We start from the raw sequence: 13,656 nt of genomic DNA on the forward strand, positions 1-13,656 counted from the left end.
AGTTCTGCAGAAAAGACTGAAATTGTGTACACAGGATCTCACTGCAGTAAGGAGTTAACTTCCATTTTTTTTAAAGACACGGTGCAGCAAGGTAAACAGCAGTGGGATGGTTTCCATGCTTTGCTGCTCATTTTCAGGTTTCCATCTGTTCTATTTATCAAAACTGAGGATGCTTTTCTTCTATTATCCTCCACCAGTGTGTATCCTCAACCTACTTCCTAATCAAGTTTGTTCACAAATATTCATTAAATTCCATACCTTATTGGCCCAGTCAGTTAATTGTAAGACCACAGTACCACAGGCTGCAATTACAGTAATCAGGGCATTGATTATTGTGAAACATGGTTACCCTGAGACAAAAGTTAAAGTAGGAACTATTGCTATAACCAGTAACTACACCAAAAGGGCAACTGGGATCACACCACTATCTCTAAATTCTTTTATCTCCAATTTTAGACCCAAAGAACACAGACAATTTCATTGTGAATTATTTTACGATGACCTGTCAGAAAGAATTTTCATTAAAAATGAAAGAGTAAAAAGCCTTTTTGCTAGAAAGGATTATTATTACAGGCCATCAGAAATAGCTAATAAAGCAAAAGCTGAAAACCTGTTTTCACTGCAATYCACTGATGGCTTGTGATACAGAAAGTCAAGAGACAGTCCTGGTTATTTCAGTTCTCAGCCACAGTAAATGAAACAACATCAGCAGGCAGTGAGGAAAAGTCCTATCAAAGATGGCAGAAGCAGAGTGCAATAATTTTTTACACCTTTGAGGCAAACAGTTAAGACAAGGACCAGGTCCCCTTGCACAAACACAGTGCAAGAGTCGACCCAGATCTTGGAGTGCTCAACCACTGACCTCCACCACAAAGACAAAGCAGGACCTGAGGAGAGGCAACAGCTGAGAAAACAGCCAGCCCCACAGTTAGCTCCACATCAAGAGACATTTACGGAGAGTTTAGAGATGAGTGGGAGTTTGGGGACCTGAAGCCTCACACTGGGTGCAGAGCTTGGGAGTAGCACCAGAGTGTGGTCGAGTGAGGGCTGCTGCCTGCCCCGGCCAAGGGACCCCAAGAYAGGACATGTTGGATCTCTGACCATGCAAGGCCCAGCTGGGGACAACCAGGCCTGCTCAGACCTTCCAGCTCTCATCCTCYCTACAGCAATCCAGAAACATTTCCAGGCAGATGGGACAATAAGGTGATGGGTGACTCTCAGCTGATGGTGAACGATCACTTCCTGCTATCAACAACTCAGGTACTCRTCTCCTTACACACCACATCCACAGAGGTCATCCTCCAAGGAACAAAGCTAAGATTTTATTACTGCTCTCAGCAAGTAAATTTTGGGAAGGCCATAGAAAAGTAATCACATTTGTGTGCATGTGAACTCACAAATTAACCCCAGGAACTCTGTTTATGGCAGGGGGATCATTCACAAGGAGAGGTGAGAGCAGCAAGCACACACACCCCTGGCTTTGATGTGTCACCCACCTGCCTCACACAGCTCCAGCCGCTTGTGTGCTTTGATTACTCGAGCCTTCCCCGCCACCACTTCACTCAGCTGCTTTCATCCTGCCACAAACACAGTGCCGTGAGAAGAAAGGGGAGAGGGAAGAGGGTGAGAAAGAGAAATAAAAAAGAGGAAGAGATTTGGGGCTGAAAAAGTCAGCTTGGTASAGGAATCTGGAAAGAACTGACATGCTGTCAGGCAGAGATGAAAGCACTAGAAATAAGGGATGTGTCACACGCTTATTAAAACGGTGGTATGATGCTCATAAGGAAAACACATCTTTGGCACCTGCTCGAAATCACTCCCAGGAARGAGCCAGCCAACAATCTAGGACGCTAAATTTAGTACCATTTTAATCTTTTGTCAAATATGCATAAAAGCTTCTGAAGACACCTGTCCAACACAAAACTGTAACAAAAAGTATTTAAAAATCTTTCCTTAACTGATCCACAGGCAGGWCTGACCATCAAGCCTGAAGTGATACCAAGCAGTGAAGAGAAACCTAACACCAGCTTGAATTAAAACTTGCAGAACTGTAGTAAAAGAAGTAGGCAGGGAAACRGGATAAAGAACAGTTATGAAAATGCATGACTGCCTGAAATATTCCCCATCTTCAAAAAATGTCGCCTTGAAATTCCTACCTGCTTCATTCACCTTGCTGCTATCAGATTTTTTATTATCCTCACTTTTGAGAATTTGTCTGGCACTTAGTATGCAGGAGCAGTGCACAGGAATAGATCCTGCTGCCATAGATAATGCGGTTCTAAGGGAAACCCATCAATTGTTAATGGCCATGCAAATTGTTGAAACTAGAGAGTTATTCACAGTTATCTCGCTGTGATTTGGTAAGTGTCCATGCCTGATGTGATCACTCACTTGATATATTATTCCATTACAATTCAAGTAGTAGTCTTAGCTTTTGGGTTTAGAGAAAAAAAGTGTAAGGGAATGTGGAAGGGTGAAGGGATGTTATTTGTTTTAAATTATTTTAAATAGTCATACATACCTTCTTATGTAAAGTATGATAAATCYTTTCCTGAGACTACAGTCATGCCTTACTGAAACATTTAAATCCTCCAATCAGAAAGTAAAAGGAGTTTAGCATGCAACTTCTGACCATGATCTTGCAAAGCACTTTCTTATATTTCAACCATATACACGTGCACACAACCTTTGCGGCACTGGATTGTCCAGCTGCAATTCACACCATYTTACAACTTCTGACCAGGATTTTCTACTACTTATCCAAAAATTTGCTGGCATTTAATAAGCTGTAGGCATCTTCTCAAATCCATAATGCATTCACTCTCTCATGCAGCAGCAACCTACTGATCATTAATTTTCAGCTTTATTGCCGCTCCAACATATCAGATGCTCTTTTTTTTTTGCATCTTGTCTGAGATTTATTACTTTAAGCAAAGTGTGTTTTAGTTTTTTTTCTATTTTGTTTGCTGATTTTTAAACCGCCCTTAAGGGGGAAGTGTTACTCTTCTTTATAAGATAATTCTGAAATCACAGTATTAAAAAATACATCCTATAATTATGTTTCCCATTAGGATYAGACAAATTACATTTAATTAAAAGAAAAATCTGCTAGCACCCAGCACAATGGTTGGTGGCAAACTCATAAGATTAAACATTCATGTGTTTATCYTCCTGAAGCAGCTGATTGAGTCGATGAGCAGACACACCAAAACAAGACTTCAGAGATATAAACTCAGACTTTTAAACAACAATTTGTCCTTCCCTTCAGAAAAAGATTCTGATTTTCAGAAGCAGCCTCTGATTTTATTCTTGAAGACTACAAAAACTACCATTTTGATGGATTTTCTGGYAGTAATACACTGAACTATCTGATTGCACCAGGAATTCCAGCATTGTGATAAAATGTCTGTAATTATTCACCAGGCAAAAAAACAGTATCAGAAGTCAAGATCTTCTAGGAGAATGAAGCAAAACAGGATTGCTACCCAACACTGCCACACTCCCCTGTATCCCACACTGCTGTTGGTCAGGTGATGCTCTCCATCAGCCTGAAGGTTGYAGGGGTCATAACGCACATTGCAGCTCTAGCAAACTATTTGTCCCATGTTACTTTTTACAGCCTCAGAGAACTAATTATTAACGGGACAGGATCCCCCACAGATACACTCAGCAAACACTACAGTATGCATTTTTCCTTTAGGAATTTACTGCTACGTGCAGGCCRTCAGCATCACACTCTCAATTTTGTTTAGGAGCTGAAGAATGATTGATCTTATTGATTTGTGTCAACAGTCTGACATGGCCATATCGACCAGCAGTAATGTTGTAGGAGGAGCTGAGAAGAGAACTGGAGATAGCATTCGCTGTGGCCATCATCCTGCCCAAAGAGAAAATGATGTTAGAGATGCTGGTACAGCCATTGACAGGACCACACTGGGACTCGAACCSACACAAGTAAGCAAAGAGAGATTTCCCACGACCATGTTTACAGCAAATCCACTGCTAAACACCCAACTGTATAATTATAATCTATTACAATTATGCAAAGAAGTAACATTTCAGAAAGGCCTTCTCATTTCCCATTCTTAGCACTGAATACTTTTGTTTTGCAGCCAATCAACTAAATTAGCCCTAATTCTATGTCATTCATAAACACAAAGAAGATATTAGAGAGGGAAAAAGTGAATAAATGGGAAATTCACTTAGGAACCCAGGAATTATTTTGTTTTCATGTATTTCTGGACTAGAAAMCATCATGGAGAAAAAAGTCAACTCACAGCAGCTTTATTGACTTTGCTAACTGCACCRCAGGAGCCCTTGGAGGACGGATCAGGAACGACAGCACTTCCAGTGCCTGGAAAAGCAGTGGCCTTTGTTAACAGCTGAGTGAAGCAAGGAGAGTTAAAGGGTTCATATACCAAACATGTCCTGACCCAGGACAAGTCAAACCCCAAAAAAGCTTTAGTGGCGATTTTCCCTTGCCAGACACAWGGAGAGAGCTGCTTTATACTGATTCTGACAACCGTCACCTTTTATTGGAAAATCGGTTTAGACCTACATTCACTGAGGCTTCCTGAGAAGGGGATACAGAAATCATGAATGAGTAGTATTTCAGTTTTATACAGGCTCGAAACATTATAAAGCACTACAGTAAACCCCCAGAATGCTTAAGAAAAGCAAAGACTTCTTTCCATTTTAAAAGTGCATATATACCCAAACATAACCATGGTAGCCAGTGACAATCTTGGCTGTTGGACTGCAGTCCTGAGACCACATCCACTRTAGAGAGGAAAAGGCAGGAGCTCCTGTGGCAGCCCTGCCAACACCACACTTCTCCCAGGGACCTCAGGAGGGTTGAGAAGTCTGTCTTACTGGAGTATGAAATGGGAGCCTGATTTARCCAACACAAACATCCCACCTCTACTACCTTTCAGGAAACACCCATTTAGCATCCTGGCCAAGAAGATAGCACTAAACCACCAAAAAAATTGAGGTTTTTTTTTCTCTCCCACCAAGAAGTGATGGGAGAGACAAGTGGGAAAACACAAGATGTTTAAAGAAAATGGCATCTTCTTTCTCCTATTATTGARGAGGCCTAACCCTCCTGACTGGATTACAACTATATTTTCTTATTCTAAGAAATTACAACATTTTATGAAGTTAGATTGCACTTCGAAACCCGTCAGCCTGGCAGCACTCATACCAGTTTTTTTCCCAGCAATGCAGTTAAGACATACATTTTGCTGACATAGGGCCCATATTTCTTAAAACACTACTTTCTTCTTCTCATGTGAAACAAATCTCTTCTCTTTTGTTCTCACTTGGAATTARTTTCTTAAACTAGTTTCTCCTGCACCATAGCAGTGTGTTGATCTCCCCCCTCTTGGCCTCCAAACACTCTCCCAGGTTCTTTGGCACCTGTGCCATAATACCAGGACAGTTTCTTCCCATGCCTGGCTGTCAACTGTTACAAATTATGATTTCTTCTGTAAGTGGAAGAAAGGACCCCCACTATCCTCTGGCTGGGATCTTTAATCACACCTGTGCACACCTGGTATCACAGGCACCTCTTGCCACAGCTCCCTCCCTCCCTGCCTTCTCCAGAGATGTGGGGATGAGTTGTATCAGCATTAGATTGCACCAATGCTCCCTATGGTTGACTGAGGAGGCTCCTATATTAAGGGCAAAACAGTGATGATACATGTCCTGTTTCTTCCTGAAATTTGGATTGAAAAAAGAGCAACACAAAACCTCACAAAAAAACACAGCATACATGGATGAATAGAAGAACAGGAACAAGTCTATTTCTCATTGTAAACCATGAGAAAGTTTTGAAACCTATACATCCCAAATACTTGGCAATGTGGAAAGGTGCAGAACCTTAAATATAACCTGAAGTCATATTCACACATTCCCACAGGCTAAACTTAACCTCCGTATGACATGGGACAAAGAGCAAAAATCTTCCATCATCATCTAGATATAGCCAAGTCCTTGAGAAGTCAGTCACCTTAGCAGCTCAGAATATGGCATTTAACTCCATTCCCAGGCCAGACAGTTATCCACATACCTACCAGTTATTTTTCTCTGGATACCAAAACAGTTTGTTTACCCAAGACCACAAAACTCTATGGATTTTCTGAAAGAAACCCTTCMGTGAGAAAAGGAAAACAATCACAGATAATACTCCAGAAATCATCAGATTACAGCACATTTTCTTGACTCACATCTGTTGAGTAAATAAGTGCTTCGTGCCGACCAGTTTCATTTACTTCCTTCTCCTGCGAGCGGCTGCTGGTTTACTTTCCAGTGGGCTATTCCAGGACTGTATGTGGGGCAAAAGGATTACTTCCAGCAGAGTCAAACCAGTAGTCTTTTTTTGCTCGGGTTTGTCTCGAGCAGAAATTCCTTTTTTTAATCCCATTCTCCCAGCAAGATACACCATTTCAGAGCTGCACAGATGCAAACAGGTCCACAGCTGAGAGCACCCTCAATGCAGCAGGAAGCAGCCACACACAACCCCCAGGACAACCCCAAATTCAGCCACTCCCTCTGCCTTAGGAGCAATTTCAGTGAAGCTTACTTAAGGCCACTACAAAATGTCCTGCAGAAGTCAGAGTTTGCCCTGTGAAACACCCAGCCACAGASAGTAAGAAGGCATCAGCACCATGGGATGCAGCATTTTCTTGCTAAGGTCACTTCACTGGAGGCCCAAGAGGRCTTCATCTTGCCAAAATAGGTAGCTGGAACTGTTACTCCTAGTTCTGATCTGGGTTCAACAAGCCCTTGAAACTACTTGTTTAAAGATTAACTCTACTTAAAATCATGATTCAGATAATTTTTTTCTTTCAGTTTTGTTCTATCATCAAGTCTCTCTTCAGTGATGAGTATTTACCAACAAACTATCCTAGATCAATTTTCCTAGGCAGGAAAAATAAAAGCAGAGCCCCTCCAGYTGTGAAAGCAATGTTCACATACATTCTGCATGCAGAAAACACCTGCTGCAGACCAGATCACCCATTTAGYGTAATGCTTTGTCACCCCACAGCCTTGTATGAGATGCTTCATAGAAAGACACAGAAAGGCCTGGGGCAACCGATTATAATAATAACTTACCCCACAAGAAAACATAATTACTTGAGGTTAGGAGGGTGCCTGGTTTGAGGCCCAYGGGCAGGGCGGGCTCCTCTGCCAGCGCCTGACCCTACACACCCGGCCACACACGCAGCAGTACCCAGCACTGCTCACATGGGGAACGCACTCATGCACACACATCCACCCACTCCCACACCTCGGCCAGGCTGAGGATTGCATGGCTGGCTGTGAACTTAGGGATGCTCCTGTCACCCTTGCTCCCAGCTCCTGCCAGGGCATCAGCCTGCAGCCTCCCAGGTGGAAACTCCTACCCCTCAGGGCCCTAATTGCATTAAATCAGCATCAACAGGCACAAGGACACTTGCACTGTTGCAATACATACAGAGAGCAAGGGGAACGCAATGGAGCAAGTCCTGTATTCTCAGATGTCCATTAAACCATTGTTATTTATGTGCTTACTGCATTTTGGAATAAACATATTGTAAACAAGGCAAAATTCCAGTTTCTCCAAAATCAATATTAAAAAGTAGTCTGGTGTGGACAGGTCTCGGYAGGAGCCAAGATATGCTGGGAAAATGCCCAAGCTCTCTCAGTAGTTTTTGAGTGTTATCCAAGCTCCCAAAACAGCCTGGTGATATACAAGATGCACAGACTGGTTCCCACCTCATTTCAGATGTCCTGAACAGCCACCCTGACCCTTGGTGATTTCTAAGACCTGTCCTAAATAGTTGCAAATGAAGACTTTTAGATAATTCAAAAAATAATCCAGTGAGTAAGTGTGGCGTTTACATTTGTATTTTAATATAATACACGGAAGCTCAGTATATTAAAAATACAAGMATTTCACTTTGTTTGAAACATGCAGATACATGTATATGGATTGTTCAGATTATCACCACATGTTGGACAGGCAAGCCTAAGCCTTACTTCACATTCTCACGCCCGTCTTGTGCATAGCAAAGTCATCCCTAGTGTTTCATTCTACCACTTCTTTTTTTCAATACCTGTATTTTATTCCGAGTGGGAAGGAAGCAAAACTAAAACTTGCTTTTCTTTTCATTCTGTGCCTATTGTATGACTGTGACCTCTACTCAGAATTTTCAAGGGTGGGAGGTTCAACTGTGATTGGCACACATTCCAACAGTAGAGTGCAGGCCAGGTAAACCTACCAGGTAYCAGGCATCAATGAAAGCATTCAGCTGGGTATATTCCCCTGTAAAAGTACACATCCAACCCTGCCTAGTGCTACTGTGTGCCCTGCAGAGATGTCTCACAGGTRTAAGCATGCTGGGTGCTGCTGATCTCCCTTTTCTGCCAGAACCAAGCAGCCCCAGGTAGATCTGTGAGTAGCTCCTTCCAYAGGCTCCTCCTCCATTACCACATGCAACCTCCTCTGGCAGAACTAGTCCCACTTCATGAGGTTCTGCATGTTTTGTCTTTCTCAGTTCAGTCAYAATCACACAGACTTTTTGAGCACTCACTAGTCAAATAACGCAAGTCTATAAAGAGTACCTCATTGTACTATTTGTCTTCCACCACAGCTCACTTTCTCCAAAATACATCTTTTTTTCTCACTCTCCTCCTCCATTCTACTCTTCATATTTTTTYCCCTTGTTTCATTGTCATCATTAACTTTAGATACCCTGCATGGATGAGGAAAAGGTCTTGAATGAGCTTCTGGTGAGACCTTATGCTTTTGGATACCATCACTGCTACCCTCTCCATCTTCCAAGGGCAAGATTGCTGAAGGTCAGGGGACATCCCACAGACATTATTTTACTTTCCTAGAAAGAATCTCATTTTGGTGCAAACCTCTTCTCTGTGTCTGGCTTCAGYAGAACAACACATTCCTCCATTTATTTTGGTATCCATAGTCATTTATATTACCTTCCAAAAAGTAATTATTTGGAACCAGTTAAGCCTGTATATGAATTCTGCCTTTGTTTAAAGCACATTGCACATACGTATATATTTAGACTGTCATTAAATATTTAAGAAGTTGTCTTCAAACTTCAGCAGCAGCAGCTTTTATTTGCTTAACCCTTTGTGCAATGAAAAACTTGAGGCTGAAATCTTATTGTGGAAGAATTCAGAAAGMCCGGTTGCCTTCATGCTAGGTAACAAAGGCCAAACTCTGACAATCAAGGACACGGTAAAGAAAACCAGAGGTTTTGTATTCCTTTATATCCTGTTTGCTAGTAGTCTAATCATGATAATGTAATTCATTTTAGTCTGCCTCAACTTTATCGCTTGAGATGCATAACTAGGATGCAAATTAATTAGTTGTGACATACAGATGGATCTTTCAATACAMTTCACAGAGACAGTCAAATACACACATGCCCATCCCTCCTTTCCCCAAATGAATTAAGACACTCTACACATTTTTCCAGAGGTCAAGAAGTCACCTTTCTTGKTTTTTTCAATCTAGAGAAGAAACATCACATCCAGCAGACAGGTAGACCTCATGTGAACCCAACATCAAATGTTACACTGTAGATGAAACTCCATCACAAGTAACTTGTGATGTGTGCAGCCCCAAACCTAACACATCATACCACCACCACCCTGCTGACACAAAGTTAGAACGACTTAAATTCTGCTCACCTAATTTACCTGGTTTGGCAAGGCCTCTACCTAGATCAAATCATTCATGTATCACCATCACAAGCACTGGTATCTCAGCGCCAGCTCTCCATGGTCAGGGCACCCACATTCCYGTCCTTTACATGAAGTGGTGTAAAGTATCCCAGTAGAGGATGGGAAAACTGGCACAGAAAAGCACAACACACAACTCCCAATTCTATATGGATATACAAACACACATACCCTCAAGAGCATGTTTTTCCTTCTTTCTGACTGAAAACCTTGAGGATGCGTTGTTAAATCCATGCMCCAAACACATCACAAGAGCCACTCTGTGTGCATTTTTTGAGGCCCAGATGTATTATAGACACTTCTTTCCCAAGCACTACAGCCTCAYTGATGATCAGATGCGGCTTCAGGAGGGATGAAAAATGGAGTCCCTTCTACAGTCTTCACACCTGAGTTACACATCAGCACAGAAGCATTTCAACTGGTTGGCTGYCATGCTACCTTGGGGATGTGACCCTGATGGATTTTATAAAGRGAGTGGAGCACCAAGCATGGTCCCTACTGGCACAGAGAAGGGAGAGGATGCAGGCCCTGGCAGGATACGGTGCTGAGAGAGCAGCAGATGGCACACTCTGCTGTTGCATCGGCACCGAGGCATGAGTGAGAAGGGGCAGCAGCTCTGCCAGGTGCCCTCACTCTGGTAAGATGCTGGGTCAAAGAGATGCAGTATCTGCAGTTCAATTCTTGTAGTAATCTTATTGTTAGCATCGGTTTTGAATTCCTGTCTTTTAACAGCAGCACTGCAACAAATGTCAAAGCTCCCCACCCCAGATGCAGCCACATCCTAGCAGAAAGTATGCTTTTTGTATGAATAGTACAGCATACCAGTTGGGTTCATGCTATCGTATCCCRCGGGTTGCTATGTACAAATCTCACTACAAAACAAGTGGCAAAGACACTTTAGGAGGAGCAGAACTCACAGGGACAGGGCTATCTTTTATTAGACCAATGGCATAGCTGTAAAAAAATAGACTCACATGAAACCACAGACAGGTATGTTAGGTTTTATAACAACTTCACAGCACACATACTGTAGTATRCAGCAAATAACCAGGATTTTTCCCATCTGTAAATTAGCTCCAATTGCTGAGAYCTAAAAACCAAAAACCCACACCCTGAAAGGCTGCAACAGTCAGAGCTCCCTTCTTTCCCAAAACAACTATTCCCTGAAGGAGATCACAAGCTAAAGGGACTCCCGGGTGACAAATAACATGAGCTTTAGCTTAGTATCTCTACTGATCACCCGGCACTGACACTATATCGCTTCCACGTGTGCATGGTTTCACCATTYGCCCATCAGTTTCCTGAAAGTGAATGGGATTAAAAGTCCACTGAGTATTTGCACTGCTCTTTCCTCCCCCTCTGCAGCAGAATTACAGTAACCAAAAGGTGAGCAGAGTTCACCCAGACACACGCAGGCTTCCTGACTTTGCAATGCTGACCTTCCCGGTCTCTTCTCAACCCCCGGGGATAGTTTCGGTGGAGAAACAGCCAGCCAGTCGGAAATTTTCACCAGTATTAATGCCAACGTAGTTTCTTCCCAACTGCTTTCCAGAAGCATTTTTCCACCCACGTTCCCCTGTGTACCACAAAACCCTCCAGCCAYTGGCAGCCCAGGGTGCAGCTCCACTACACATCACCCAGTGCTGTACGGCTAGTCTGTTTTAACTCAGTGTCTAATTCACGCCACCCAAGAAATATTCTCATGTGGAAAACTTCATATACAGGCACCTATTCTGCAGAAAACGTAGCGGTGGTCGGCATTTAAATGAACTAATCAGTTGCAAACAGCTTAGTCAGCATCGCAGTCCTGGTAATTCCCAGAAGCGATTTTCCCGGCAGCTATATATAAAAATCTAAAAAGCAGACTAGAAGACAAGGGAAGCAGTACAGCGAGACAAAATTTGGCTTCACARTGACATTACCAACAAATAAAAGTAAAAGTCGAGGAAAGCCAAGCAATCAGGCGTTCACAGAAAGCACACGCTGAGCCTGCATCACTGRTGTACCCTCTCACACATAAAAACCAGAAACTCACACAGGACACGAACACAGCCAGCACTGCACTCCTTTTTCTTTCTTTTTTTACTGCTACTGCGCTGGTTTGAACTGAGAGGAAAAACACGGCAAGGCAAGGTTACTGGCTTGTCTGTGGAGATACACAGACACCCRGTCACACGCCGGGCACTGCTTTTTGGAGAGCGTATCCCAGCCCTCGCCCTCAGCAACCAACCCACTTCGGAAGCCCGGCTCACATGCGACCTGCAGAGAGCTGAGGACTCGTACAAACTTTGTCTCAAGGCAGGCAAAACACAGAGCATCTGGCCTAAGAGGCGCTGGGAGGACAAAAGGCAGCGCCAAATGCCAGCGCATCCTCCAACAGCACCTCCGCCGCTGGCAACGTTTGGAAAGCCATCGGGCTGCGGATGCAGGTCATCCGTCCCCGGGCAAGCAACGCCACGGCTGCAGGACACCGCATCGCCCTTCATCGCCTCCCYGCCAGCTCCCCCGGCCACGGCAGCACGGAGCCAGCCGGCATCCTCACGGGGATGGGAGGACCAACTTGGCCACAGGAGCGATAAATGCTTTCCTCTGGCCATTGCCAGCGCATCGGTACACGTCTGCTCACATCTGCCCGGCGGCCCGGGCCGCCTGCAGCGTAGAGCATGCCGGCATGCCCTGCGGACACAAGCACGGCAAAGGGGCACCGCTCACTTACTTTTCGTATTCGGCGTTGTCTCGATCGCAGCGCGAATCCTTGTGCTTTTGCCAGTCTTTGCCATGCTTGCAGGTGGTCAGGAGGACAACATCCTCTCCGTTATGGACGTGATATAAGGCATTCCTGGTGTCTGACCCTATCCCCGTCAGGTACCTTTTCCCCTTGAATACCAACATGTACTTCCTGAGAGGAGGGATGGTGTTAAACCTCAAAAATCCCTTCTCCCCTCCTGTCCTAGGATGATCCTTAGAAAAGAGTGGGATAGAAACGTCAAAGTTGGGTCTGAAGTTTTCAGTACTGATGCTGGCTTTGGCCAGCATAGCCTGGCCAATATCGAACCCCACATCCTCAGTGTAGTCGGGCCAGGTGCCGGAATATAAATTAAAAATCAGGTGGTTTCTGCCATTGTTCCACAGGTGGAGGCTCTGCACCTTGGAGCGGAGGTTGTGCACATACTGGGGCGAGAGCTGGTCCCGGTCCAGCGTGTCCAGGCTGAGGACGAACAGGCAGGCCTGCCCGGGGTCCGAAGTGTAGAACCGGGAGCCCTCGATAGCGGCCAGGACGTTCTGGTAGCTCTCGGCGATCTTCTCCCCCTTCTGCTGCGGGTACACGTAGACCTTGAAGCCGTTTTTCCGGCACTGGGCGAAGTCGAAGCAGGACTCCATGCGGCAGCGGCGCCCGCGGTAGAGGCCGGCGCTGGCGTCCCGGCGCTGGCGGGGGGAAACGCGCCCGCCGCCCTCGGGGCCCGGGTGCTCGGCGGGCGCGAAGGGCCGCAGGGCGTCGGGGAAGCGGGGCCAGGGCCGCTCGACACCGCCGGGGCGCGGGCCATGCCGGCTACCGGGCGGCGAGTGCCGGGCCGCCCGCAGCCGCACGCCTCCCAGGTAGAGCAGCAGGGCGAGACAGGTGCCGGCAGAGAGCAGCGTCAGGTAGCGTTTTTTGGCCTGCATGTGTCCGGCGGGGGTCCGGGGGGCTGCGGAGGAAGGCGGGGGCGGCCCGAGCTCGCCGGGCGCCGCTCTCAGCTCCGCTCCGCCATCTTCCCGCCGGCGAGCGCTTCAAACTCTCTTCGCCCACCTCCGCTCGGCGCCGTTCCCCAAGCCGCCGGCCGCGGCCGCGCATGTGGGCGACCGCCGCAACTTTCTCGCCGCCGGTGTCTCAGGGGCGGCGGGCGGCGGCCCGGCGGCGGCCCG

The 13,656-nt window shown here is 45.5% G+C and overlaps 1 protein-coding gene across 1 annotated transcript in view; it reads right to left on the reverse strand.

The window, feature by feature from the left end:
• EXT1 (exostosin glycosyltransferase 1) overlaps nt 1-13,650 on the reverse strand; it is a 176,155-nt gene extending 162,505 nt beyond the window's left edge. The window contains exon 1 of the mRNA XM_057367838.1: nt 12,470-13,650. Coding sequence (XP_057223821.1) covers nt 12,470-13,416 — 947 coding nt within the window. The 5' untranslated portion in view covers nt 13,417-13,650. The remainder of the gene's footprint in view (nt 1-12,469) is intronic.
• Between the last annotated feature and the right edge of the window lie 6 nt (nt 13,651-13,656).

Source organism: Malurus melanocephalus, unplaced genomic scaffold (genome assembly GCF_030028575.1).
Source record: "Malurus melanocephalus ecotype Western Australia unplaced genomic scaffold, MMel_1.1 scaffold_3, whole genome shotgun sequence".
NCBI classification, from domain to species: domain Eukaryota; kingdom Metazoa; phylum Chordata; class Aves; order Passeriformes; family Maluridae; genus Malurus; species Malurus melanocephalus.